General features: G+C 41.0%; 1 protein-coding gene across 13 annotated transcripts in view; it reads left to right on the top strand.

Annotated features, from left to right (window-relative positions):
• Nucleotides 1-24,230, top strand: part of PRUNE2 (prune homolog 2 with BCH domain) — a 138,693-nt gene that overhangs the window by 100,618 nt on the left and 13,845 nt on the right. For 6 of the 13 annotated variants that reach the window (XM_088653069.1, XM_088653063.1, XM_088653065.1 and 3 more), the window contains exons 10-17: nt 5,538-5,617; nt 6,412-6,633; nt 14,035-14,211; nt 17,394-17,496; nt 19,027-19,158; nt 19,424-19,510; nt 20,336-20,434; nt 23,108-23,143. In XM_088653069.1, coding sequence (XP_088509195.1) covers nt 5,538-5,617; nt 6,412-6,633; nt 14,035-14,211; nt 17,394-17,496; nt 19,027-19,158; nt 19,424-19,510; nt 20,336-20,434; nt 23,108-23,143 — 936 coding nt within the window. The remainder of the gene's footprint in view (nt 1-5,537; nt 5,618-6,411; nt 6,634-14,034; nt 14,212-17,393; nt 17,497-19,026; nt 19,159-19,423; nt 19,511-20,335; nt 20,435-23,107; nt 23,144-24,230) is intronic. The other 7 variants (XM_088653070.1, XM_088653064.1, XM_088653067.1 and 4 more) reach the window with 3 other exon arrangements.

Here is a 24,230-nt window from a genome sequence, read left to right as displayed (position 1 = left end):
TGAAATGAAATGTTTTCCTGAAATACAAAATTTACGGATATTCAGCCATCAGCTATAAATTGCCAAGTGATATTTCTGATTTGTGGAAGCACTGAATTCTGACATCATCGTGGCAGAAACTTCCTTTCTGACCTCTAATAGATGCTTCTAGATTATCAGTAAAACAGAAATAACCACAATGATTAATCATGCAATTCTCTCATTCAGCTGTGGTTGTGAAAATTATTTGTCAATATTTATACACCATTTTGTACTGCGCATATTATGGATAATTAAAACATGTTGCCTAGATAGCTCTCTCTCTCTGCAGCATCTCACTGTGGCTGTACAAACAGATTGCTGTACTGCAAATTAAATACCAACAAACAGAAGATAAGGCCTTCTCTACCTCGGTTATCTTAATTATGCTTTGCTAATTAAGCTGCAAGAAGGCCGAGGTGAGCTTAGCAAATGCTGCAGAATGTGTCTACAGAAATTTAACTCCATGGAGGCTGTACAATTAATCAGCTTTCTTAAGTCTCCTGTCTCTACTTCTGCTTACAACTGTACTGTAAGTAAAAGTAATGGATTCTTCCTCAGAAGAGCTGGCATATTTTTTTTTTTTAAATGTATGTGTTGTCTGTATAGCAGTGGAGGAACTTTCCCACAATGCTGGTTATGTTCCTGAGCAACACAGCTGCCCCTCCCACATGTTGAGGAAAACATAGCAGCACCCAACATTTGGAACTAAGAATTATGTGTGGGAGGAAAATGACATAGTTGCTTTCTACTCAGCATTGCCCAGACTCTGGAGTGGGAAGTACAGTTCAGTAGGAGTACATTTCAGTAGCAAATATTTGTTTGTTTTTTACTTTCAACTGCTTATTGAAATCAATGGAGTCACATGGAAACACAGGAAACACAGGAAACTGCCTCTAGAGACCACGGATAGATCTGGCTCACTGAATGGTAGTGGCTCCAGAGTTTCAGGCAGGAATCTTTCCCAATGTCAGAAACTGATTTTGTTTTCACTACAAAATTGCTCACAGCTTCAGAAATTGTATGTGAAGTGGTTCCCTGGGTATTTTTGTGTCAGGTTGCAAAGCAGGTAACCCTTCAGTGGTCGGCTGGGAACATTCCTTTCTCAACTAACTCAGTGCCAATCATGCTGTCCCCAGAAGATTTTGCACATAAATATTTTTCTGCCACATGTACCTTTCAAGCTGAAATATATAGAAGTTCCTTGGTTCAAGAAGAGAGATTGTTCATCACTGTTTTAAGCAGGAGCCGGGGAAGCTTTTGAAATCTTCCATGCACGTTATAGCAGCTTGGGCTGATAAATTTTTAAAAAATCTTTCCAGTAGCACCTTAGAGACCAACTAAGCTTGTCATTGGTATGAGCTTTCGTGTGCATGCACACTTCTTCAGATACACTGAAACAGAAGTTTTAAGTTTGGTAATAAGTTGCAATTCAGCAACGTCTCTTTCCAGTCTATTTCTGAAATTCTTTTGTAATAAGACAGCTACTTTGAGATCTTGTATAGAATGTCCTGGGAGGTTGAAGTGTTCTCCTACTGGTTTCTCTGTCTTGTGATTCCTGATGTCAGATTTATGTCCATTTATCCTTTGGCGTAGGGTTTGGCCTGTTTGTCCAATATAGAGAGCTGAAGGGCACTGTTGGCATTTGATGGCATACACAATGTTAGAAGATGAGCAATTAAATAGTCCTGAGATGGTATGTTTGATGTTGTTGGGGCCAGTAATGGTGTTGTGCGGGTGCAAAAAAGGTAAAGGTAAAGGTGCCCCTGACCATCAGGTCCAGTCGTGTCCGACTCTGGGGTTGCGGCGCTCATTTCGCTCTATAGGCCGAGGGAGCCGGCGTTTGTCCGCTGACAGCTTCCGGGTCATGTGGCCAGCATGACAAAGCTGCTTCTGGCGAACCAGAGCAGCGCACGGAAACGCCGTTTACCTTCCCGCCGGAGCGGTCCCTATTTATCTACTTGCACTTTGATGTGCTTTTGAACTGCTAGGTGGGCATGAGCTGGGACCGAGTAACGGGAGCTCACTCCGTTACAGGGATTTGAACCGCTGACCTTCTGATCAGCAAGCCCTAGACTCTGTGGTTTAACCCACAGCGCCACCTGGATGTGGCAGCAAAGTTGGCATCTGGGTTTATCTGGTACCAGTGTCCATGTTAAGTCTAGTGGTTGTATTATTGTGGGTGAGGAGTTAGAATCATAGAATCATAGAGTTGGAAGAGACCACAAGGGCCATCCAGGCCAAGCAGGAAACACCATCAAAGCATTCCTGACAGATGGCTATCAAGCCTCTGCTTAAAGTTGTTTAAGATTGGGTGGCTGTCTGTAGACAATGAAAAGTCTTCCTCCCAGAGCTTGAGAAAGAGAACTGTCATTGTCTAGGAGAGGTTGTAGATCTCTGATGATGCATTGTACTGTTTTAATTTAGGAGCTGTATGTGATTACTAGTGGTGTTCTGTTATTTTCTTTTTTGGGTCTGTCTTGCAGCAAGTTCTCTCTGGGTATCAGTCTGGCTCTGATGATCTGTTGTTTAACTTCATAGGGGCGGATATTAACATACATGGCCTCTAATTGTAAATGAATATTTTCCTAATTCTGTTTATTGTTCGTGGCCTATTGCTGTCAGAGATGTTCTTTTACCTTTAGTTGCTCTATTTCCACATCTTGTTATTGCTGTTGCAGCTGTTTGGGGTTGTCTGTATAGCATATTGCTGATTGACTCTGCAAAAGTATTCCTGAAAGTCTGTGATAAGGTGATCAGTTAGCACTGTAATCCTATGCATGCCTACTCAAAAGTACTCAAGTGGACAAAGACAACAGTACTCAAAGTACTGGACAAAGACAACAGGCATATTAACTCAATTACTAGAGGGTAGTTTGGTGTCAGAGGAAGAATTGCTAATTGATAAATTGCTATTTAGAACTTCTAGGTTAGATTTGGCTTGGGGTCATTAAGTGTGTACACATTTTTATTTTAAAACCAACTTTTGGTAATCTCAGTAGGAAAGGGATTCCAGGGAAGAGGAACAACCATTTTTACTAGGCACTTGAGCAACATTATCAAGCAGCTACTTTTGCTTGGCTTTAGAAGTTATGATGAAAACTATGGTACATAGATAGTCAAGTTTAAGGCATGATAGGTAGGACAAAATCATCACGAGTCTTTTCCAAAAGGTTCCTGGAAGCTTGAAAAAATAGAGCCAGGCAGACTTCAGAAGCAGTAACAACATGGTCTCTGTTAAGCATTGCCTCTGGCATTACTCACTTATGTTGATTAAAATATATGAATATGCTGTTAAACCCCCCCCCCCCAGTTAGGCAGTAAACAGAAATAGCTCTGTTTAGGGTTGCCTAAATGTGGGTGTGCTCCCTAATACCATAATACTTGATGTAGGAACCTTTATTTTTAAGATCACTTGGAGTTTTGTTGTACAATTTCTTTCTGTTTACTCTTTTGGGAAGATCATAATGACATAAACCTCAAGCACAGTCACCTTTAGTCATCTTTACACTTAATTCTAGGGTTGTATTTCATAGTTCTACAATGAAATAAATAGACCATTGATTGCAATTGCCCTAACTTCAGGACGATTGACATTACAAGCCCCGGTGTCATAATCTTCTTCTTAGGGCAGATACCCTTTTCTCTTTCATGGTGTTTTTAAACATTATTTTGTGCTCACGTTATCTGCTGCCCATCTTCTATAGTTAGAAGGGAAATCAAAACCAGAAGAAAGCTTTGAATAACAAGACAACATGGGTAATAAAATGAAAATCTCCTTAAAAGAATCCAGAGGAGCATGAAAAATGTAAAAGTTAAAGCTGGTAGAAGGTTCTGTGAAAAACAAACAAAAACAACCCAGTACTTTATTTGATGAAATATGGCTACAATTTATATTTGGAAAATACTCTGGTTTTTGCTTGAGTAAGTCTGTAAGCCTAATTTATCAGTCCAGAGCTCTGGATACTTGCGGTGCCATCTAAAAACGTTTACTCAAAATCAAGTCCACTTGAGTTCATAGAAACTTATTCCTATCTAAGGGGTTATAGGATTGATCACACATACTTAGAAGAACAGGGATTCGTCTCCTTCAAAAGGCTTTGGCCCTTCGACCTTGTAAAACATTTTGTTACAAGTGCTTTAAAAAATATTAATAGTCACACATTGCTGCAGGATCTGAAATACAGGCAACTCCCCGTTTGTGTAGGGGTTGCGTTCCGGTCCTTGTGTGCACAAGCAGTCATGGGTCAGCCCATTCCACCCCTGTCCCACCCTGTCCCACTCCTGCCTTGCCCCATTCTGAGGCTGAAAATGAGACTTGTGTTGGCAGTCACACATCAATTGGATGTGCAAAATGGTTGCCTCCTGTACATGGTAATATAATGAGAAAGTAACTTACAAGGAAATATCAAATTGTTCTAAACTTCATCTTTTGTTTTGTTTTGTTTTGTTTTGTTTTGTTTTGTTTTGTTTTGTTTTAAGAGCAATGTTTATGTTTCCAAACTGTAGGCTGGATGGGAAATGGGAATTTTGACTATGTTGTTCCAAAAAGTGCAGAATTAATTCTCTTATTTACTCCTTATTCTGTCATGTAGCCAAAACACAATAATGATCACACCATTATTTATTTTCATTTTGCTATTATTAGTGCATAATTACCCAGATATCATCTTTATTGGTTTGGTTTGTCAGTGGTTTCCTTACTAGCACATCTGAGGATGATATAGATATACTCCTTTCTTCAGGTCCTGCATTACCTAGTTGAGAAAGAAAGAGCTGGGGTGAAGGGGAGAGAAGTCTCATTCTCTCCTCTGTGACCAGGAGTCTGGGATTCCCGCTTGTTTTCTTGCTCAGTCATACAAAGTGAAGTGTACATTCTGCACTTCAGGACAGGATTCTTTGATTTCTCATTGTCTGAAGAATCATGAAAGGACCCACTTGAAACAAACCAGTTTTCATCCTGAAATGTTACCCTAATTTTGAGAGCCAGCAGAATTCTCATTGAAACTCCAAACTTGATCATTCTTATTAACTTTAGGACGAATTTTAAAACAATCCAGTTTACCCAGGCATGTGATGGCTCAAAGATACTGTTATTTGCAGCCTTGAAATTATTAGCCCTGAGAGTATGTGATTGTTTGACATGTTTAATTGCTTTTAAATGTTTTAACAGGTTTAATTGTTTTAAACTGTTTTAATCATTTTTAAATGTTTTTAATATGTTATTTTATTTGTAATTGTATTTTTAATCACTGATGTGTCTGCTTCCCTGTACTCCTTTGGGAGGAAACGTGGGATATACATTTAATCATAAATAAATAAATACCCCCCCAATAGTGTTAATTCTCTAACATGGATTAAAACTCAGTGAAAGGAGCATATTGCATATCCCTAACATTTCTCTGTTTTGTCCAATGAAAGCAGAATGGGTAGATCTCCACCTAGTGCACTATGATGGCTCTAATACAAAACCCTAAGCCTAAGATATTTGCTTGTTTATTTGTCTGTGTGTGCTTCAGATTGATATCGGAGGATGTTGGAATGGATATCCCTTCTAATGAGACTATTCTAGACTCCAGTGCTACAGAGATGAGACCTGGTAAGACAACCTTTTAATTATATTTTTGATCCTCCTCATTTTCCTAAGCATCTTGTTAATTCAGTGAGAAGCATGTTTCTGTGCTGCCACGAGATCATTCCTGTGCTAGAAGAAAAATGTGTTAACTTTGCTTTATTTAGCTAACTCAATGGTTCTCTTGACAAAAGATTATAATTTGCAGCACACTCTCCTGTGCTTTGTGTCATCAGGCATGAGCTCATGTGATAATTAGCTACTCTGCACTTTCTTGCTAAATTTGTCTGCAGCTTATTTGTCTACAGTTGCCTTCTAAATTAACATATTACAGTCAAAACAATGCAGTTCAAATTGCTGCCTAAAGTGTGCTGGTTAGGAAAGAAGACTTTGACATAGTAGGGCCCATTTCTCAACCCATTTACTCCACACAGCACAGGTGTGTAGGATAGGTCAGTCTAGACAGCAGTAGCCCAGGATTCCAGATAAGACTTGCAGGGCTCCAGAAAATGACAGAGAAGTACTAGATCAGTCCTGAAAGGCCCATCTAGCTATTTATCTATGCTAATCACAACACAGCGTCTTTGCTGTAATACCATCTCCTCTATGTCCCCCCCCCCTCGTTAATTTAAATCCTTGGATGTGTGAATGTAATTTGTTTAGGTACATTTTTATTATATGGTAATGTGCTTTTTCCCCTCAAAATTTTGATGGAAATATTATAGTTTTATATGGCTGGCTGAGGCAGAATTATTTAAATGTTATTCAACGTAATAGTTTTTATCTAAAACAGAGATTATTTTATCTTCACACTTATTCAGAACCTCCCAATTCTCTAGATATCGACGGTTCCAACCCCAGAAGGATAAAACTCACAGCTCCGAATATCAATCTCTCTTTGGACCAAAGTGAAGGATCTGTCCTTTCTGATGATAACCTGGACACTCCGGATGAAATTGACATCAATGTAGATGACCTGGACACACCAGATGAAGCAGATTCTTTTGAATATGCTGGGCATGCTAATGAGATAAACTGGGAAGGTAAAGTAGCATGCAAAGTGATGAAATGTGCATTTTCTATATTATTTTTAGGAAGGCTTAGCAGTGGGAAAGTGATTCTCACCAGTCCCGGTATAGTCCTGGTGGCGCGGGGTGCTAGGGCACCGGGCCAGCAGGCAGGGCGCTGCATTGCAAAGCCGCGCGGAAGCCATGCTGCGCGCTGCGAGGGCGGGGGCGCTGGAGCGATCGCCGCACCTCAGCGCCAGGGCGCCCGAGCTGCTCGAGACTGCCCTGATTCTCACTCTAGGGCTTCAGCTGTCAACTCAGCTGTGTGTTCAGAAACGAAGACAGGTTCTGACTCGAGTATCATGTATAAAGCTGTGGCAGAATGCACTGCTTTCACTATAGTAATGATTTCAAGTCAGATATCAAGATTTCAGTGTTCCATCAGTCATTTAATTACATTGATTTTGAAATACTAAAAATGAGCCTCTGGTTATGTGGGCAGCAGATTTCTTAGCTAAAAATATTATTTTTAATTTTAGCACTTTAAAAATGGCAGGCAGCAACTACTATCTTTAGAAGGGGCACTCCTAGAAAGAAAGAGTATCTTCCACATAGAAAGAAATGTATCTTCTAAGATGATCTAGTTATGGCACATATGCCATAAAGAAAGTAAGATTTATTTCCTTTTGATATATTTTTTTACTCGTGGAAATGTAGTCTGTTATCCCCATTTAAATGGGGATAAGCCTCAATGAAAACAGTGGACTGTACTTCTGAGTAGACATAGGATTGCACTGTTAATTGATTAAATCATCGGCAGCAAACCTGAGGCCTTCCAGATGTTGTTGGACTCATCAACCTCAGCTAATGGCCATGGTTTATGGGTATTGTAACCCATCAGCACTGGGGGGCAGGGGGTACAGATTCCCCAGCCAGGGCTTAAATGTCTGAAACTCACACAATTTAATGGACTAAGAAGGGGACGACAGAGGATGAGATGGTTGGACAGTGTTCTCGAAGCTACTAACATGAGTTTGACCAAACTGCGGGAGGCAGTGGAAGACAGGAGTGCCTGGCGTGCTCTGGTTCATGGGGTCACGAAAAGTCGGACACGACTAAACGACAACAACAACAACAACAACAACAACAACTGAGAACAATGGTGTTTATACAGCTCAACAGCATTTTCACAGATCAAGTGGTTTAAGCAACTTATAGTTAATAGACTCAGCAATTTGTCACTGGAGAAACTCAGGGCAGAATTTCACCAGGAAAGGCACCAGTCATTAGCTCACATCAAACTATGCTCTGCTTCTGTCTTGATGCCCACTGCAGCTAAATGAAACTACCAGTTCTAATTGAATTTTTATTTATCACATTTATATCCCACCTGTTTCTCCAAGTTGCTGAAGGTGGCATACATGGTTTTCCATAATTCCTCATTCTTGTGCAATCCCACTTTTCTGCACATAGGCTGTTTTTGAGCTTTGCATTGTGAGCATAAGTTTGGGCACAAAATGCTTCTCACTTTGTAGTTTTCATCTTGTTTGTAGAGACCAATATTGAAGTCATCCTCACCCCCACCCCAAACCTGTTCTGGGGTTCCCCCACCCCTCCAGAACAGACTTAGGGGTGCAAGGAGGGAGGAGAGGCAGGGACAGTCCCATTGCGTGAGCAGACCTTGTTCAGTGCATGCAACAACTTTGTTGCATTCTGCCCAATGGGTCTACTCTGAGTATGACTAACTTTGAATTCAACCCAAGAATATTTACATAAGCCAGATACAAAAGTTGTGTTTATAGTACAATACCAATAGGTCTGCTCAGAGGTTGATTTTACTCTGCTTTTGTCTGCTGTACCATAGAAATCCAGGTAGAGACAAAGGAGTGATTTTATCCCATTCTCTGTGCTATTGCTAATACCCATCCCCACTGCTAGCAATTATGCTTTCCCTCCATTTACATTATTTCTGCAAACAATCAGTGCTTAAATGTTTGAAGCCAAGCATCAGCTAAGAGTTTTATTGGATTGCAGCTCACATTTTGTATCTTCTGTATTTCTCTAGATGAGTAAAATGTAGTCTGGCAGATTTATCAGTGCAGTAAATTGTTCACCATCTCTTACCTGCCTATTGATGTAGCTAGCAAACAAAATGGTTTTTTGCTTCCTAGAGTTTGTCTTATAACAAAACTATTCGGGATGAGATATCAGCTAATATTTTTGGACTACAAAGTGCTCCTATTTTGAAACAGAAATATTACAAAGCTGTTCAGAGAATGAATGCAATGCAAGGAGAAGCTAAACAAGGATGGTTGACACCTGGTTTGAGAGCAGTACATGTGAAAAGGATCTAGGAGTCTTGGTAGACCACAAACTTGACATGAGTCAACAGTGTGATGCAGCAGCTTAAAAAAGCCAATGCAATTATGGGCTGCATCAATAGGAGTATAGCATCTAGATCAAGGGAAGTAATAGTACCACTGTATTCTGCTCTGGCCAGACCTCACCTGGAGTACTGTGTCCAGTTCTGGGCACCACAGTTCAAGAAGGATACTGACAAGCTGGAACGTGTCCAGAGGAGGGCAACCAAAATGGTCAAAGGCCTGGAAACGATGCCTTATGAGGAACGGCTGAGGAAGCTGGGTATGTTTAGCCTGGAGAAGAGAAGGTTAAGGGATGATATGATAGCCATGTTCAAATATATAAAAGGATGCCATATCAAGGAGGGAGAAAGGTTATTTTCTGCTGCTCCAGAGAAGTGGACACGGAGCAATAGATTCAAACTACAAGAAAGAAGATTCCACGTAAACATTAGGAAGAACTTCCTGACAGTAAGAGCTGTTCGGCAGTGGAATTTGCTACCAAGGAGTGTGGTGGAGTCTCCTTCTTTGGAGGTCTTTAAGCAGAGGCTTGACAGGCATATGTCAAGAATGCTTTGATGGTGTTTCCTGCTTGTCAGGGGGGTGGACTGGATGGCCCTTGTGGTCTCTTCCAACTCTATGATTCTATGATTCTAAACTGTGAAGCCAGGATATGCGGCATAGTATCCAAAGCAGGTTACTATTTCGGAACCTCAGCCAGAAGATCCCACAAGTGCTTCTCCCTTTCTCTGGTAGTAAAAATGTGGTAATAGTAGATAAATAACAGTTTGCTCCACTTTCATGGCGCCCAGAATCCGCTGCCTGAGGTGGCTGTTCTTACTCTGCCTAGGAAATATAAGAGCAGAAAAGAAACCTCCCTCTTAAAATGATTCTGAAGACACAACCTAACTCAATAACTATGTGGATGGAATAATTACTGGGCCTAGTTAATAAAAATATTAAAAGTCCCTGCTGAGTCAGACCAAAGGTCCACCAATCTCATCATCCTGCCTATTGACAGAGAGCAAACAGATGCCTCAGAGAGGCCCACAAGCCAGGTGTGTGAAAAAGCAGCTGTGAGAAAAATTTGATGCAAAGCAGTCTAGATTTTTAATTAGTTTGTCTCTTTACTGCGAAAATGCTGACTGAAAAGGTTCCCAATGCATTTTGATTAGACTGACTCTATTTCTGAGGGAGCCTTAAAAGGGACAAATGCCTATGTTAGACTTACATTTAAAGGAAGCTTATGTCACTTATGCTTATGTGCTTTTTAGAAGCCTGTTTAGTGGGACAGCAGAGCTAAATATATTGCCCATTGTCATTCTCCCTCACCCACACATACTTAATCAGCATCTTTAAGCAAACCTTCCAGCCCTTGTCCAGGACCATTTTAAAAAGAACGACTTACATGGAAAGATACGCGGATGGCACTGTGGTCTAAACCACAGAGCCTAGGGCTTGCTGATCAGATGGTCGGCGGTTTGAATCCCTGTGACGGAGTGAGCTCCCGTTGCTCGGTCCCTGCTCCTGCCCACATAGCAGTTCGGAAGCACAAAGTGCAAGTAGATAAATAGATACCGCTCCAGCAGGAAGGTAAACAGTGTTTCCGTGTGCTGCTCTGGTTTGCCAGAAGCAGCTTTGTCATGCTGGCCACATGACCTGGAAGCTGTTCCCTCAGTCAATAACACAAGATGAGCGTCGCAACCCCAGAGTCGTCCGCGACTGGACCTAATGGTCAGGGGTCCCTTTACCTTTACTTATATGGAACTCTCTGTGCTCTGTATATAGGAAGGCACAGATTGAGTTGAAGCACAGCTGGAAGAGGATGCACTGAGCAGTTGCTGAGGCAAATAGGAAGATGCAGTCATGATGTCATTGGTGTGTGCCTGACAGCAGAGTCTTAATGGCATCTATTCTGCTTAGTTTGCAGCCTGTCTTCTCAACTATCAAACGCAACAGCAGTCTCCAGTTCATGCACGTTCTCTTCCCCCTTGGCTGCCACTCAGAGGGAGCAGCTTGATGTTGCTGTCTACTGCTTGCTCAGGCCCACTGTACTTCCTAGGGATAGTTCTAAAACTGATAGATTCTCATCTCTGGGTCAGAAGGTGGCAACTCTGGAATTACCCAGCAGTGAAGGTCAAGCTGAGAGGCCCTTCATTGGTTGGCTGTGCCTGAGGAACTAGTCTTTAGGCTTGGAATGAAGGCATCTCATACAGAATGAAGCTTTGGGTACAGGAAGATAAAGCATCTCTACTTTTATTTTTTATTATTATTAAACTTTATTAGAATTCAAATCATAACAAAACAAATCAAACAACTCAAAACATAAACAAATCATACAAATCAATATAACTCCTTATTTACAAATAATAATAAAAAACCAAATAATATCTAATACACAAGTAATCCCTTTACTCATAATTAGATCAAATAAAGTAAAATAAAACAACTCATATATACAATAAGCATATCACACAAATAAACTTATCCTCTCCTTCTATAAACTTCCTCTTTTCCTCATCTTGGTCTCATTAATTTTTAGCTGATTGCTGCTTCCCTCAGCATGATAGATTTCCCTGATAATTCTTCTTGTCTTTGTAGTCCTCACACACAGTACAGAGCTTTAAAAATAGATGCAGGATTTTAATGTAGGGCATTGTTGCTTCATGTAGTTCCCAAATTTCCCCCAATTTTGCTCAAATTTCTGTTTACTACAGCCTCTTATTGAATTAGTTAATTTTGCTAAGTCTATATATCCGAATAGTTTCTCTTGCCATTCACTAATTTTTGGTGTATGCTGTCTTTTCCAATATGTGGCCATCAATATTCTTGCGGCTGCAGTTGCGTATAAAAATATTTTTTCATCTTGTTTTTTTATTCCTTAATCTAACATTCCCAATAAATTTTTTTCAGGGTTTTTCTTTACATTGTACATCAATATTTTTTTAATTTCTTCAAAAATTTGATTCCAATAGGGTTTGATCTGATCGCAATGCCACCACATATGTACAAAGGTTCCTATTTCTTTTTGACACCTCCAGCATAAATTATCTTTTGTCTTGTACATTTTATGGATCTTAACCAGTGTCATGTACCACCTATAAAACATTTTGATCATGTTTTCCTTAATTCCTTCAGAGGCCGTAAACTTCCATGAATTTCCCCATAATTTCCCTAAATCAGATGCCCATTTGACCATCGTATCCTTTGTTAATTCATCTTTAACCTCCCATTCTAATAAAATGTTATACATTTTAGAAATAATTTTGTCATTGTTTTGGAGCAGGTGTTCTTCTAATAGCGAGGGCTTATCCATAAATCCTTTTTGCAATTTATCTTGGTTGAATTTACTGTTTATTTGATGGTACTGAATCCAGCCTGTCAATAGATGTTTTATTTCTTCATATTCCTTTATTTTCAGCTTCCCTTCTTTTTCTTCTTAAATCTTTATATTTTCCACACTTTCCATCCGAATTTTTCACTGTTAATATTTCTACAGGTGACAACCATCTGGGTGTTTTTTTTGGCTCTGATAGTCTTTTGTGTTTCTTCCATATTTTTAATAGTGATTCCTTTATAACATGATTTTTGAACTCCTTATTTACTTTAATTTTATCCTCCCCCAGATAGGCAAAGCATCTCTACCGTACTTTTAATTGTTGGGTAGGAAAAACAAATTTGCTAGATTCAATGTACGACACATACCGTAGGTGGGGTGGAAATCTGTAGTTGCTGAAATTCTGTTGGCTGCCCTTATACAAGCAGCCTCACCCAACTTTGCAGAGGAGATGTTGGCCAGCCTTTGGAGGCATAACATGTAGTTCCACTCTACATTAGCAAAGGTGCTACAACCCTTTGATGGTACCTGTGTGTGATTCTACTTAAGGCAATTTGCATGTGCAGCGCAATCATGTGATACAGATCTCACTGAACACTTTGCAATGCAGCTGCAGAGATGCTGTGTTTGAATCCTCATAAATACTGCATTCTTGCGTAATGCTTTATTTGTGAGTCTCATTCTTACCTGTTTTTCAGCATACAATATGCTATCATATGAGTGCTATCATCCAGCAAGAGGTGCACTACATGGTTTAGCTGCAATGTGTAGTTTGAGTTGAATTTAGGATTGAATATTTAGAAGCTAAAGACTGCTATAAACATTGGATATGCCCTGGACTGTATATTGGGAACACTCCATGAATTTTGAATGCTCTTCAACTGCAGCCTCTACCATACGTAGGCCCAACCTCATCTATTTTGTGGCTCATTTTCTGGGAACAGCCCAGTAAATACAACTAGATAGCCAGATGTCCAGGCTGAATAAGGACAGCTCTGTAATGTGCCATATGTCCCATCCCCCCAATACAAGTGAAAGAGCCAGCGGCTACTGTCAAAGGTTGGATCTGCTAACATATGGCATACACAACCCCGATTCAAACACTTTATTTTAGGCTCAAAATAATTGATGTCCAACTTAGTGCACCGCTAATCCAAACCATAGATAAACATTATGTACTGTATTTGGCTCTCTCATCTGGGATGAGTTTTTTCAGTAATTGTGCAAGAAACAGTTCCATGTTGTTTTTATAAGCAGGGTAATAACTGGAAGGGAAGGAACAAAAGTCAATCTAAAACAACTGGTCCAGAAGGAGGCCATTCTGTTTTCTGAAACGTCATCTGTACAAAGGAGCACAGAAATAGGAAGTTGACAACCTCAAATTTACCTCCAGGCATTGTAGTATTGTGTAATAAACAGTCTTATACAGCCCAACATAACACAGGCGTTTTCAGTGCAGCTGTTTCTTCTTGGATATTCACAAACAGCAGTGTCTGTATGGTTCAAACTCATTTGCAAGCTAAATCCATCACCCCTGTATTAAGTCATACTAAAACAGGAGTGTAAGTTTGATCATTAGTCTTTTAAAATTACAGGGCCAAGGAGTTGAGAATAGTGTAATTAAGTTCATGGCAGGATGCCATGGTCTCATAAGTGAAAACATATTTGATGATGTTTCTCCAGATGTCAGTAATAACCTGCCACTTTATTCTCTCTTTCACCTGCCTCTGCACTCCTCAGAAGAGCAGCCGGCCATTAAGGAAGCTTCCCAAGAGGAATCTGAAGCCATCCCAGAATATACTGCTGAGGAAGAGCGAGAAGACAACCGGTTATGGAGAACAGTTGTCATTGGAGAACAGGAGCAGAGGATCGATATGAAAGCCATTGAGCCTTATAAAAGGGTCATTTCTCATGGAGGTAGGATTGTTCTACATTACGGTTTTAGTGGCATGGAACAAAAAAGCCATTCACCCACCCCAAATAGAAAACAATACTCTTTTTATTAATATTATTATCTCATAAGATCCAAATTTAGATTAAGTTTTCATTAAGGAAAGAAACAGGCCTGGTTGCCCAGTGAATTCCTTGTCTATTGGGAGATCTATTCTGAAGCTAGCTGTAGCAGCAATCTGTTTACCATTTATTACTTTTATTCTATGTTTAAAACACTTCATTTTCCAGGACCAGCTTACATAGTTACAAAGAAAAGGTTTAAGGAAGGAAAAAACTAGTTCATGGTGCATTTATAGATTTTAATACTGCAGGAACAATTGACTCACTTGTGTTGGTGTTCAAGTTATTTCTGCCTGAGAATGAAAGTTGTGACCTTTACTCAAAGAATGTGGCTACCTTTTAGATTCTTAGTTGTCTTTTCTTGTCTCCTAAGTGAATCAACTCATTCTAGAGCAGTTTCTCTGACTTTATGTGGTACGTGGATTGAGGATGACACTCATCCTGTCCTCACTAGGTCACAACAGGGAGAGGCTGACTGACGGATGCTTTTCAAAGAGCCAAGGAAGTAGAACGGAATTGGCTCCTGTGACCCCCCCTCCTCTTCCAAGCATGAATCTGTTATGCTTTACAGGAGACAGTGAAGAGAACAGACAGAAGGACTAAGGCAGGAAAGTCAGTGTTCATCAGGCCTCAGCCCTGGAGACACTTTCCAGTCTTAGCTAGACTTCAGTCCTGGAACAAGTTGGGCTAATAACAGTATATTATTGGCCATGTGCAGAGCATGACTGGGTAACCATAACCGGTTCCCACATGCCTGTTTATTATTGGGAAGGTCTTCAAGGTAAGCTTGAGAACCCAACAACTCTGATTTTAGCACCCAACTAAGGACGTGGGTGGTGCTGTGGTCTAAACCACAGAGCCTAGGGCTTGCTGATCAGAAGGTTGGCGGTTCGAATCCCCGTGACAGGGTGAGCTCCCGTTGCTCTGTCCCAGCTCCTGTCAACCTAGCAGTTTGAAAGCACATCAAAGTGCAAGTAGATAAGTAGGTACTGCTCTGGGGGGGGGAGGTAAACGGCATTTCCGTGCACTGCTCTGGTTCACCAGAAGCGGCTTAGTCATGCTGGCCACATGACCCGGAAAAACTGTCTGCGGACAAACGCCGGCTCCCTCAGCCAGTAAAGCGAGATGAGCGCAGCAACCCCAGAGTTGTTTGCAACTGGACCTAACTGTCAGGGGTCCCTTTACCTTTATTGACCATAACAGACTGCATGAAATTAAAAAAAAAATCCATTAGAGAATTTGAATTGCTTCCTGTTCTATGTGACTAAAAATGTAATGCTGCACATAAACTTTTGGCTTTGTGTGGGATTACAAAGTAGAACTATTAAAAAAAAAATCCATTAGAGAATTTGAATTGCTTCCTGTTCTATGTGACTAAAAATGTAATGCTGCACATAAACTTTTGGCTTTGTGTGGGATTACAAAGTAGAACTATTAAAAGTGGCCTTGTGCAATTGTACTGACACATCTGCCAAAGTATGGCAGCCTCAGAGCTAATTAGAAGTAAGGACCCATGACAGCACCATATGACAGCAGTTGCTTTGTGAGACCCTAAGGGTTTTCTCATTTCTATTAGCAGGAAACCTCTTACGGTACACTTTACAAGAACCAGAAGTTGTTGGTTGTTGTTTTTCTAATCAATATTATTTTTTACCATAGTATAATCTGTTCATTCACATTATTGTCTATTTTAATATGATATTTATTTGTACTTTCTTTTTATGAAATTCTTTATGCCTCGATGGATAATGAATTTAGAATATTTGCTCCTTAATACTATTTTATGGACTTGCGAGTTTTATAAAGTTGTAGAAAGGTTACGTTACTCCATCCCCTTCTGAGAAGGCTCGTTGTAAAGCTGGAAAGCTTCTGCTATACTGTAAAAGAATTATCAACTTTGTAACAGCAACTCTGTAACAGCAGACAGGTTTTTAAATTGGTGGTAGCAGTGTGGCGGAGTCCCTCACTTTGTAGTGCTTTAAAAATGAAAAAAGGTGCTGGAATTCCATACCCTTGAGGACCCCCAGGGGAAAAAAGCACTGCCCAATCTGGGTTTTTTGTTTGTTTTGTTTTGTTTTGTTTTGTTTCTGGAGTGGGGAAGTAGTGGAATGCAAAGGCATTCTTCAGCACCACTGTAAATTGCTGCAGAAGCCTGTGATCTGTCTGCCATTTGAAATATCCATAGCACTCCTACACTAATCTCCCACAATGGGTCAGTGTGGAAATTTTCAAGGCAGGCTGCTCACAACTGTTCAATATGGACACTAGATAAGCCCTGATTGGGGAAAAGGTGGGTTCAATCCCAGAGCAGGCTGATTATGGCCCTTATTCTGCAGACACTTTTGATGAAGATGGAACTTAGAGCTAGGATTTATTTTTATTTTATTCATTTATTAAATTTCTATACAACCCTTCCTCCCAATGATGTCCAGGGTGGCAGCAACAATAAAGCAGCAAGACAATCCAATTAAAAATGAATCAAAGAAAACATTTAAAACATTTTATAACTTTAGGAACATCTAAGACAAAAGTTCATTTGCAACTCTCTAGAACTGTATTGCTTAAACATATTTTGGGTGCTTCCAGGCTGTCATTATTTTCAGATGGGATTCAATCACATACCAGCAAATTTGTGTTGTACAATTATAGTTGATTGGGAGATTTTGCATAAGAAACCTGCTTACCCAAAAGATCAGCCTTTTTGCAATAAGGAAGGGGATGCATTGTGGAACAACACTTGCTTCGACACAATGCCATCTAACCTTCCCATTAGCAAATCAGAATGAAAGTTCATTAAATAACCCATGTTGTTTAAATCTCCCTTCAAACAAATCAGGAATGAAGAAGAGGTCTGGATTGTTAAAACCGAGTTTATGGAAGACAATCTTACTCGGCTACAAGTGATCGCCAAAGAAGAAGAAGAAGACATAAGACCTGCTCTCATGCACTTTTTGCTCCCAGAAAATATAGAGTGTATGCATGTACATAGATATTCAGCAGCTGTGAAGCCGGCTAGGTTGCTTTCTAGAGATTGTGCAATTAAGCATACTTTATGAGAAACAAATGCATTTTTGTTTCTTCCACAGGATACTATGGGGATGGTCTAAATGCCATCATTGTGTTTGCTGCATGTTTTCTGCCAGACAGCAGTCGAACTGATTACAACTATGTCATGGAAAACCTTTTCCTGTGAGTGATGAGGCGGCATGAACAATGTGGCCGCCTGCAACTGTGTTGTGATAGATAACAATCTTCTTTGAGAGATAAGCTGAAGGTTTAAACGTCATCTAAATGCATCAGAAATATGTGTCCCTTTGTCATTTAATAGTCCTCTGTGAAACAGACGTTTGGTTTGTGCACAGAAAAAAGAAAGAATTAGAGCATATTGATCTGTGTGCCTCCTTCCTACTATTCTCCAAGGTGTTATGGGCTAGAATCACCCAGAGATGACAAACCAAGACCCATAATCATAACTCTTTTTCTCTTGCTTCACTACTGGTGATGGAATTTGTCCTACCTGAATGTTTGAAGGACTATTCATACATGACAGCTCATACCCAAAGCCAGTGAATGGCATCTACCAGCCTTTGACCCTGGTACTTAATCTCATATATTGGCATGGAGGCTGCTTCTCGTGACATTTTCATATGCCACTTGGATATTAGAGGAAGGGAGGAATGAGGAGAATCATATCAGAAGAGCCATGCTATGCTAGCTAAATTGGAAACGGGGCTTATAAGATTGCCCCCCCCCCCCATATGCACCTCAGTCCCACTCACTGAAACTCCTTCCTGCGTTCAACTTATCATAAGTGGAGGAGCTATGGCAAAGTGACTCCTATGTCACCTACGGTTAAGTATGAATTCAGCCATGCTCTGGTTCAAATAAGGAATGGCTTCCTTGATCTCCATTTAATCTGCCAGTGCTGAAATAATAAAACTTCAGTCTCGAATGTTGACCATATTGTGCATTAAGCATGAGGCAAGTCTTGTGGTTGGATTTCCAGACTAATGCCCTGCCACTCATTGTGTCCTGGGGTTTCTGCACTTATTTTCTGACTTCCCTGGCAATGGAAGCAGGTGTAGACATTTCCCTGCTGTTTGTTTGAGCTCCCACTGTCCTAAAAAATAAAATTAGTATGGCCCTCTTGGTTAAATATCCCCCACACCTGGAGGGTATCTCTGCCAATTTTGACATGTGCCACGTGTGTGGTTATTTAGCATATAAATGTAGCACATGTGGGGTTGGATTGGTACATGTGCTACTGCAGAGGGGGATTTAGGGTAGCATGACCAGTTCACCCACACTGGACACTGAGCTGAATGTGGGCTGCAGGGGGCGCTGCAACAATGACTTAGAACGGAAGGGGGTGTGTGCTGCTGAAATATGGAAGCCCAAGGGCAGAGCTACACTTTCGTTTGTAACATTAAAAACGCATTATTAAAATGTGACACCAGGTGGAGCCACTGGCAATGGGAAACTGCTATTAAGCACTATGGAACGTTAGTTTTAACAAATGTTTAGAAGACCAATGTAGATCCAGCCCAAGTCTGCCACTCACTACAAGAGCCCTATTGGTTAAAAGTGAAATTTATGAAAACTTTTGCAGTTCCTTATATCACAAGATTGTACTCTTTTGAAGAGCAAAGTATAGATTTTGAACAAATTATTCATTGTCCCCCCTCTCCTCACTCATTTTCTCTCTCTGTTTCCATTCAGATATGTAATAAGTACCTTGGAGCTCATGGTTGCTGAAGACTATATGATTGTTTACTTGAACGGAGCCACACCAAGGAGAAAGATGCCAGGACTGGGATGGATGAAAAGATGTTACCAGATGATTGACAGGCGGTCTGTACCTCATGGCTTGCTTTCTATCTATTGTCTGGCTCCCATACCTATTATTTTAAAGCCCTCTCCCCATTTCTCCTTCAGTATGCTAATATATGCAGGGGCTAGTTTCACATTTCCCAATAAACGCTAGAGAAAAAGGGCATTTGGTGTGGCATGTCAAAAGCGCATGAATCCTGACTAGGGCAGAAGATGCACATGACCAAGATTTTTCTTGGGCAATATATTGCTTTGAAAGCTTAAATGTGTTTCTTTTCAAACATAGGTTAAGGAAGAACTTGAAATCCTTCATCATTGTTCACCCCTCTTGGTTTATCAGAACAATTTTAGCAGTGACACGGCCTTTCATAAGGTAATAGTTTCAAATTCTTACAAGTGCTGAGATTGTGCCTGGCCAGAGGTCCTTCTAAAGCTGTTTTTGTTAGCAGAAGAAGAGAAATGGACAAGAAAAATGTCATGAGGGAAGCCATCAAATGGTTTATTCAAAATACCTCCGAGAGAAACTGTTACTGTGTGAAAGATGATGGTACGCTGGTAAAAAGTGTGAGCTGTGAGCTAAGGAGTCCTTATCCTAATCTTATCTCAGCAATGAGCTTAGTAGTTGATTTAAGACAGGGTGTCCAGTTTGGCCTGAGAGGTCATTCCCTCCAAAACCAAGACCAGCTGTCAAGGAGACATCAGCTGATGGGGTTCTGTTCTGCATTACGTGCATCCAGTGTTGCTCACAGGAAAGTGGTGCACAGCCAAAGCATCACAATTTAACCTCGCACTCATCAACTGATGAGCATAGGGTTAAATCTGCAGTGGGGAATATGCTGGCAAATCAGAACCCTCCCTCCACCCTTGTGGGTCAACTTTTACAGGTGGGTGGTCCCAGGCCAAAAAGGCTCCCCACCCCTCAGGTTACCATTTAACCTCATCCTTCCCCTTCTACAAAATGAGGGTAGCAATGTCAACCCACATTGCAATGCTCATGCGTGGGCTCCTAATCTCCATGACGGTCCTGTAAAAACCCTAAGTATATACTGAAGATACAGTGAAGGAGTGTTCACATGTGAAACTTAAAAGTGATTGATTCAGCTTTTTGTTATTGAACATGGAAAACTATCATGGCACTCGGGATCTTGTATACTTGTGAATGTATCTTAATTAATTAATTGAATTTTTGTGTTTTCAGCTCAAAATTCAGCAGTAAGATAAAATATGTGAGCACTTTGGCAGAGCTCGGTGAATTAATTCCAATGGAATATGTAAATATCCCTGAAAGTATTGCCAAGTAAGTGAAAAACAATACAAGAATAATAATTGGAAATGTTACCTTTATGAAACTAAATAATTGCTATTTTAGGGAGCAATCTTATGCTCCCAGGAAGGTAGGCTGAGGGGCTACTGAATACTGTGAATACTCCCTCTATGCCTGGAGAGGGATGTACACTGTATCCAGTAGCCCCTCTGGGGGTAGAGAAGGAGGTGGATACACAGAGACGTCTTTGTTACAGCAGCAGAAAGATCAACCTCCATTACTCTGATGGAATTGGCTGGGAAAAGGTAGGTGAGGAAGACTTTGGTCCGAAGACCCAAGGCCCTCCCTACTGCCCTGACATACCCACACATACAAACCCGTACAAGTGAGACAAACTACACCAGCCCTGGAGCTGCTGGCATAGTTATTTTCCCTCCCACTGAAACCAATGGAAGGGGGATTGTTCAAAACAACTGGGGGGGGGAGAAAGCTTCCCCTGTTTGTCTGCCCTTGCTGGTGCAAGCCCAAAAGGGTTCAGAGATAGTTCCTCTGCCATGGACTCTTTCTCTCTCTCTCCCCCTGCCTGCAGCACCTCCGTGGGTACTTAAAGTCAAAAGGGGATGAAAGCCAGAGATAGCATGAATGTCACAAATTAGGGTGTTCCATTAATAGATAAATCAGACTCAAAATTTGGAAGACAGCAAATTGCTAGTCTGAGGAAATTTAAAATAATAATACTTCCAAGGTTCTTATCTCTTTTGTTTCTTTTTTTTCTTTTCCTACATATTTCTCTTCTTTATAAATAATAGCTATGTTGCACCATGTGGAAGACCCAGATCTGGCCTGGTGCAATCGCGCTCCCTGATCCTTTCCCTATCACCTGACAAGCAACTAAGATATCGGGGTTTTAAACAGACAACATATATTTAAAATGTACCCATCACTGCAGAGACTAAAGAGTTGAAATCCCCATACAAACAGCAGAGGAAGATCTGATTAAGGTTTAAAACATCATAATAGAGGTGGGGACACTGTCATACAGTGGTTCTGCTCCTTCCTCCTGGGCCGTGTTCAGAAAGTGGTGGTGGGGGGATGAGTGTTCAGACCCCTGGGCTCTCACTTGTGGGGTGCATCAGGGTTCTGTCCTCTCCCCCATGCTTTTTAACATCTATATGCAGCCGCTGGGAGAGATCATCAGGAGGTTTGGGCTGGGTGTTCATCAATATATGGATGATACCCAGCTCTACCACGCTTTCAAATCAGAACCAGTGAAGGTGGTGAAGGTCCTGTGTGAGTGCCTGGAGGCGGTTGGAGGATGGATGGCGGTTAACGGATTGAGGTTGAATCCTGACAAGACAGAAGTACTGTTTGTGGAGGACAGGAGGCGGGCAGGTGGGGAGGACTCCCTGGTCCTGAATGGGGTAACTGTGCCCCTGAAGGACCAGGTGCACAACCTGGGAGTCATTTTGGACTCACAGCTGTCCATGGAGGCGCAAGTTAATTCTGTGTCCAGGACAGCTGTCTATCAGCTCCATCTGGTACGCAGGCTGAGACCCTACCTGCCCACGGACTGTCTCACCAGAGTGGTGCATGCTCTCGTTATCTCCCGTTTGGTTACAGGGAACCAGGCAGAGGGCCTTCTCGGTAGCAGCACCCGCCCTGTGGAATGCCCTTCCATCAGATGTCAAGGAAATAAGCAGCTATTCTAATTTTAAAAGACATCTGAAGGCAGCCCTGTTTAGGGAAGCTTTTAATATTTAATGCTGTATTGTTTTAATATTCAATTGGGAACCGCCCAGAGTGTCTGGGGAGATTCAGCCAGATGGGTGGGGTATAATAAATTATTATTATTATTATTATTATTATTATTATTATTATTATTATTATTATAAAAGATGTTGGTTAAAGCCCAAGGAAACATGATCTGATGATACATGGACATGTTTACATTTCATCTAAAGATCATCAGTGTAAACAATGAAAACTGGGCTCTACTGAGGTGCAATCCCATAGGCATTAAAAGGGAGGTGGAAACAAGGTAGAAAGGCATATGGACCCATTATTCTACATTAAAATATCTACATCTGGTGCCTTATTTCTGAACAGATAAAGATTCTGGAAGTGTGGCATTTCCCCTGTTTGACAAATCCCTGGACAGCCATATCAGGCGTTGAAATAATCATAACTTGTTGGTCTCACTCCAAAAAGCTGGAATAACATACCCATTTCTAACTGTGTGCATAGTGGCTCCGGATGTAAACATGCAGAGCCTCCAGCCAATTGAATAAGGTCCAAATGAGCATAATTGTGTGGGTGCAAGTCCACATTTTGATGCCATCTGCATTCACATCAGCAGCAGGTGCAAAACCCAGCTTCTGCTGCTGCATTTTTTTCCTACTGCTGCCTGAAGTTATAATTCAGAAGAGATTTTCAAAGACACAAAATCATTATTGAAATATCAATGGTATCTCAGGATTCTCTCTTTGGTTTGCAAAGCTGTTGTGGGGAAAAGAAGGCATTCCATGCCATTTTCTTCTTACAGCAGGTTATCTCCCGTAACTCTACTACATACATTTAAACTAGCTGATGTATTAATAATAGGTTCCTTGTTCATTTAAATATCGAGGTGAAATACTTGGCATAAAGGTGGCAATTGCATATCATTTGACCTTTGTTTTTGTCCTTCACCCACTTTTATCTTGAAAGGTATGAAGAAGACAGGTCCTTTCAGAGAAGAGTAAGGTAACACTTCTGCTCTGCTGCAGCTTGTGTAGATGTTTCTGGCTGTGAGGAAGTGCGATGGACTATTGCAGGCACAAAAGAACTCCCATAGCCTCTGTATAATGGAACTCCATTGAGTTCAGCCTTATTTATAACTAAAGAATGCTAAATAGGAAAAATACGTGACTTTGCCTGCAGCTGCTAACTTAAATCACGTTAGTTACAGCACTGTTGCCGTCTTTGTACAGCAGGCATCCCCAAACTGTGGCCCTCCAAATGTTTTGGCCTACATCTCCCATGATCCCTAGCTAAGAGGACCAGTGGTCAGGGATTATGGGAATTGTAGTCCAAAACATCTGGAGGGCCAAAGTTTGGGGGTGCCTGTTGTACAGCAATGCATGCCACTGACACCCATGCGCTGCTACCACTTCCAGAGCAACTAAATATAGATAGGTCAATGACACTCTAGGGAACTGAAGATCTATAACACTGGGGCAGAATTTTAAAAAGCATGTATCTTGCTTGATCTTTGCTCTGCTTTTGGCCTGTTTCTGTCTTATGCTCTGCTCGCTTCTTCTTCTTCTTCTCCCCCCGCTGCCCCTGCCCTGGAAACATCTGTAACTTTTATTCATGCAGACTGGATGAAGAGCTGAGGGAAGCACCAGCAAAGTAAGACAGCATTCTGGTAATCTGTGGCATCATATCTATTTCAAGGAAACAGTGCTATTTTGTAAATGCCTACTCAATAATAATACTCAGAGTTCAAGGTGACTTATTCTAAGGTTCGTGTGTATCATTGAACTCTATGCACTTATCACTAAGCTCAGTCGAAAATCACAGCCACACTTCATGTCCTAAGCCAGCTTTCTCCAACCCGATGCCCCCCAGTTGCTTGGGACTACAACTTCCATCATCCCTGACCACTGGCCAGGCTGGCTGGGGCTGATAGGAGTTCTCACCCCAAACACCTGGAGAGTACCAGATTGGAGAAATACCAGTACATTTACTTGATAAAAATAGGTCTCATTGATTTGAGTGAAACATACCTCTTCATCAGATTTGCTCTGCTGATAGCTTGGAAAATGTTCCTTAAATAAACTGTTCTTTC

This window comes from Zootoca vivipara, chromosome 10 (genome assembly GCF_965207765.1).
Source record: "Zootoca vivipara chromosome 10, rZooViv2.hap1.1, whole genome shotgun sequence".
NCBI lineage: Eukaryota > Metazoa > Chordata > Lepidosauria > Squamata > Lacertidae > Zootoca > Zootoca vivipara.
Note: the sequence above shows the minus strand (reverse complement) of the source record. Positions and strands in the feature narration are given on the sequence as shown.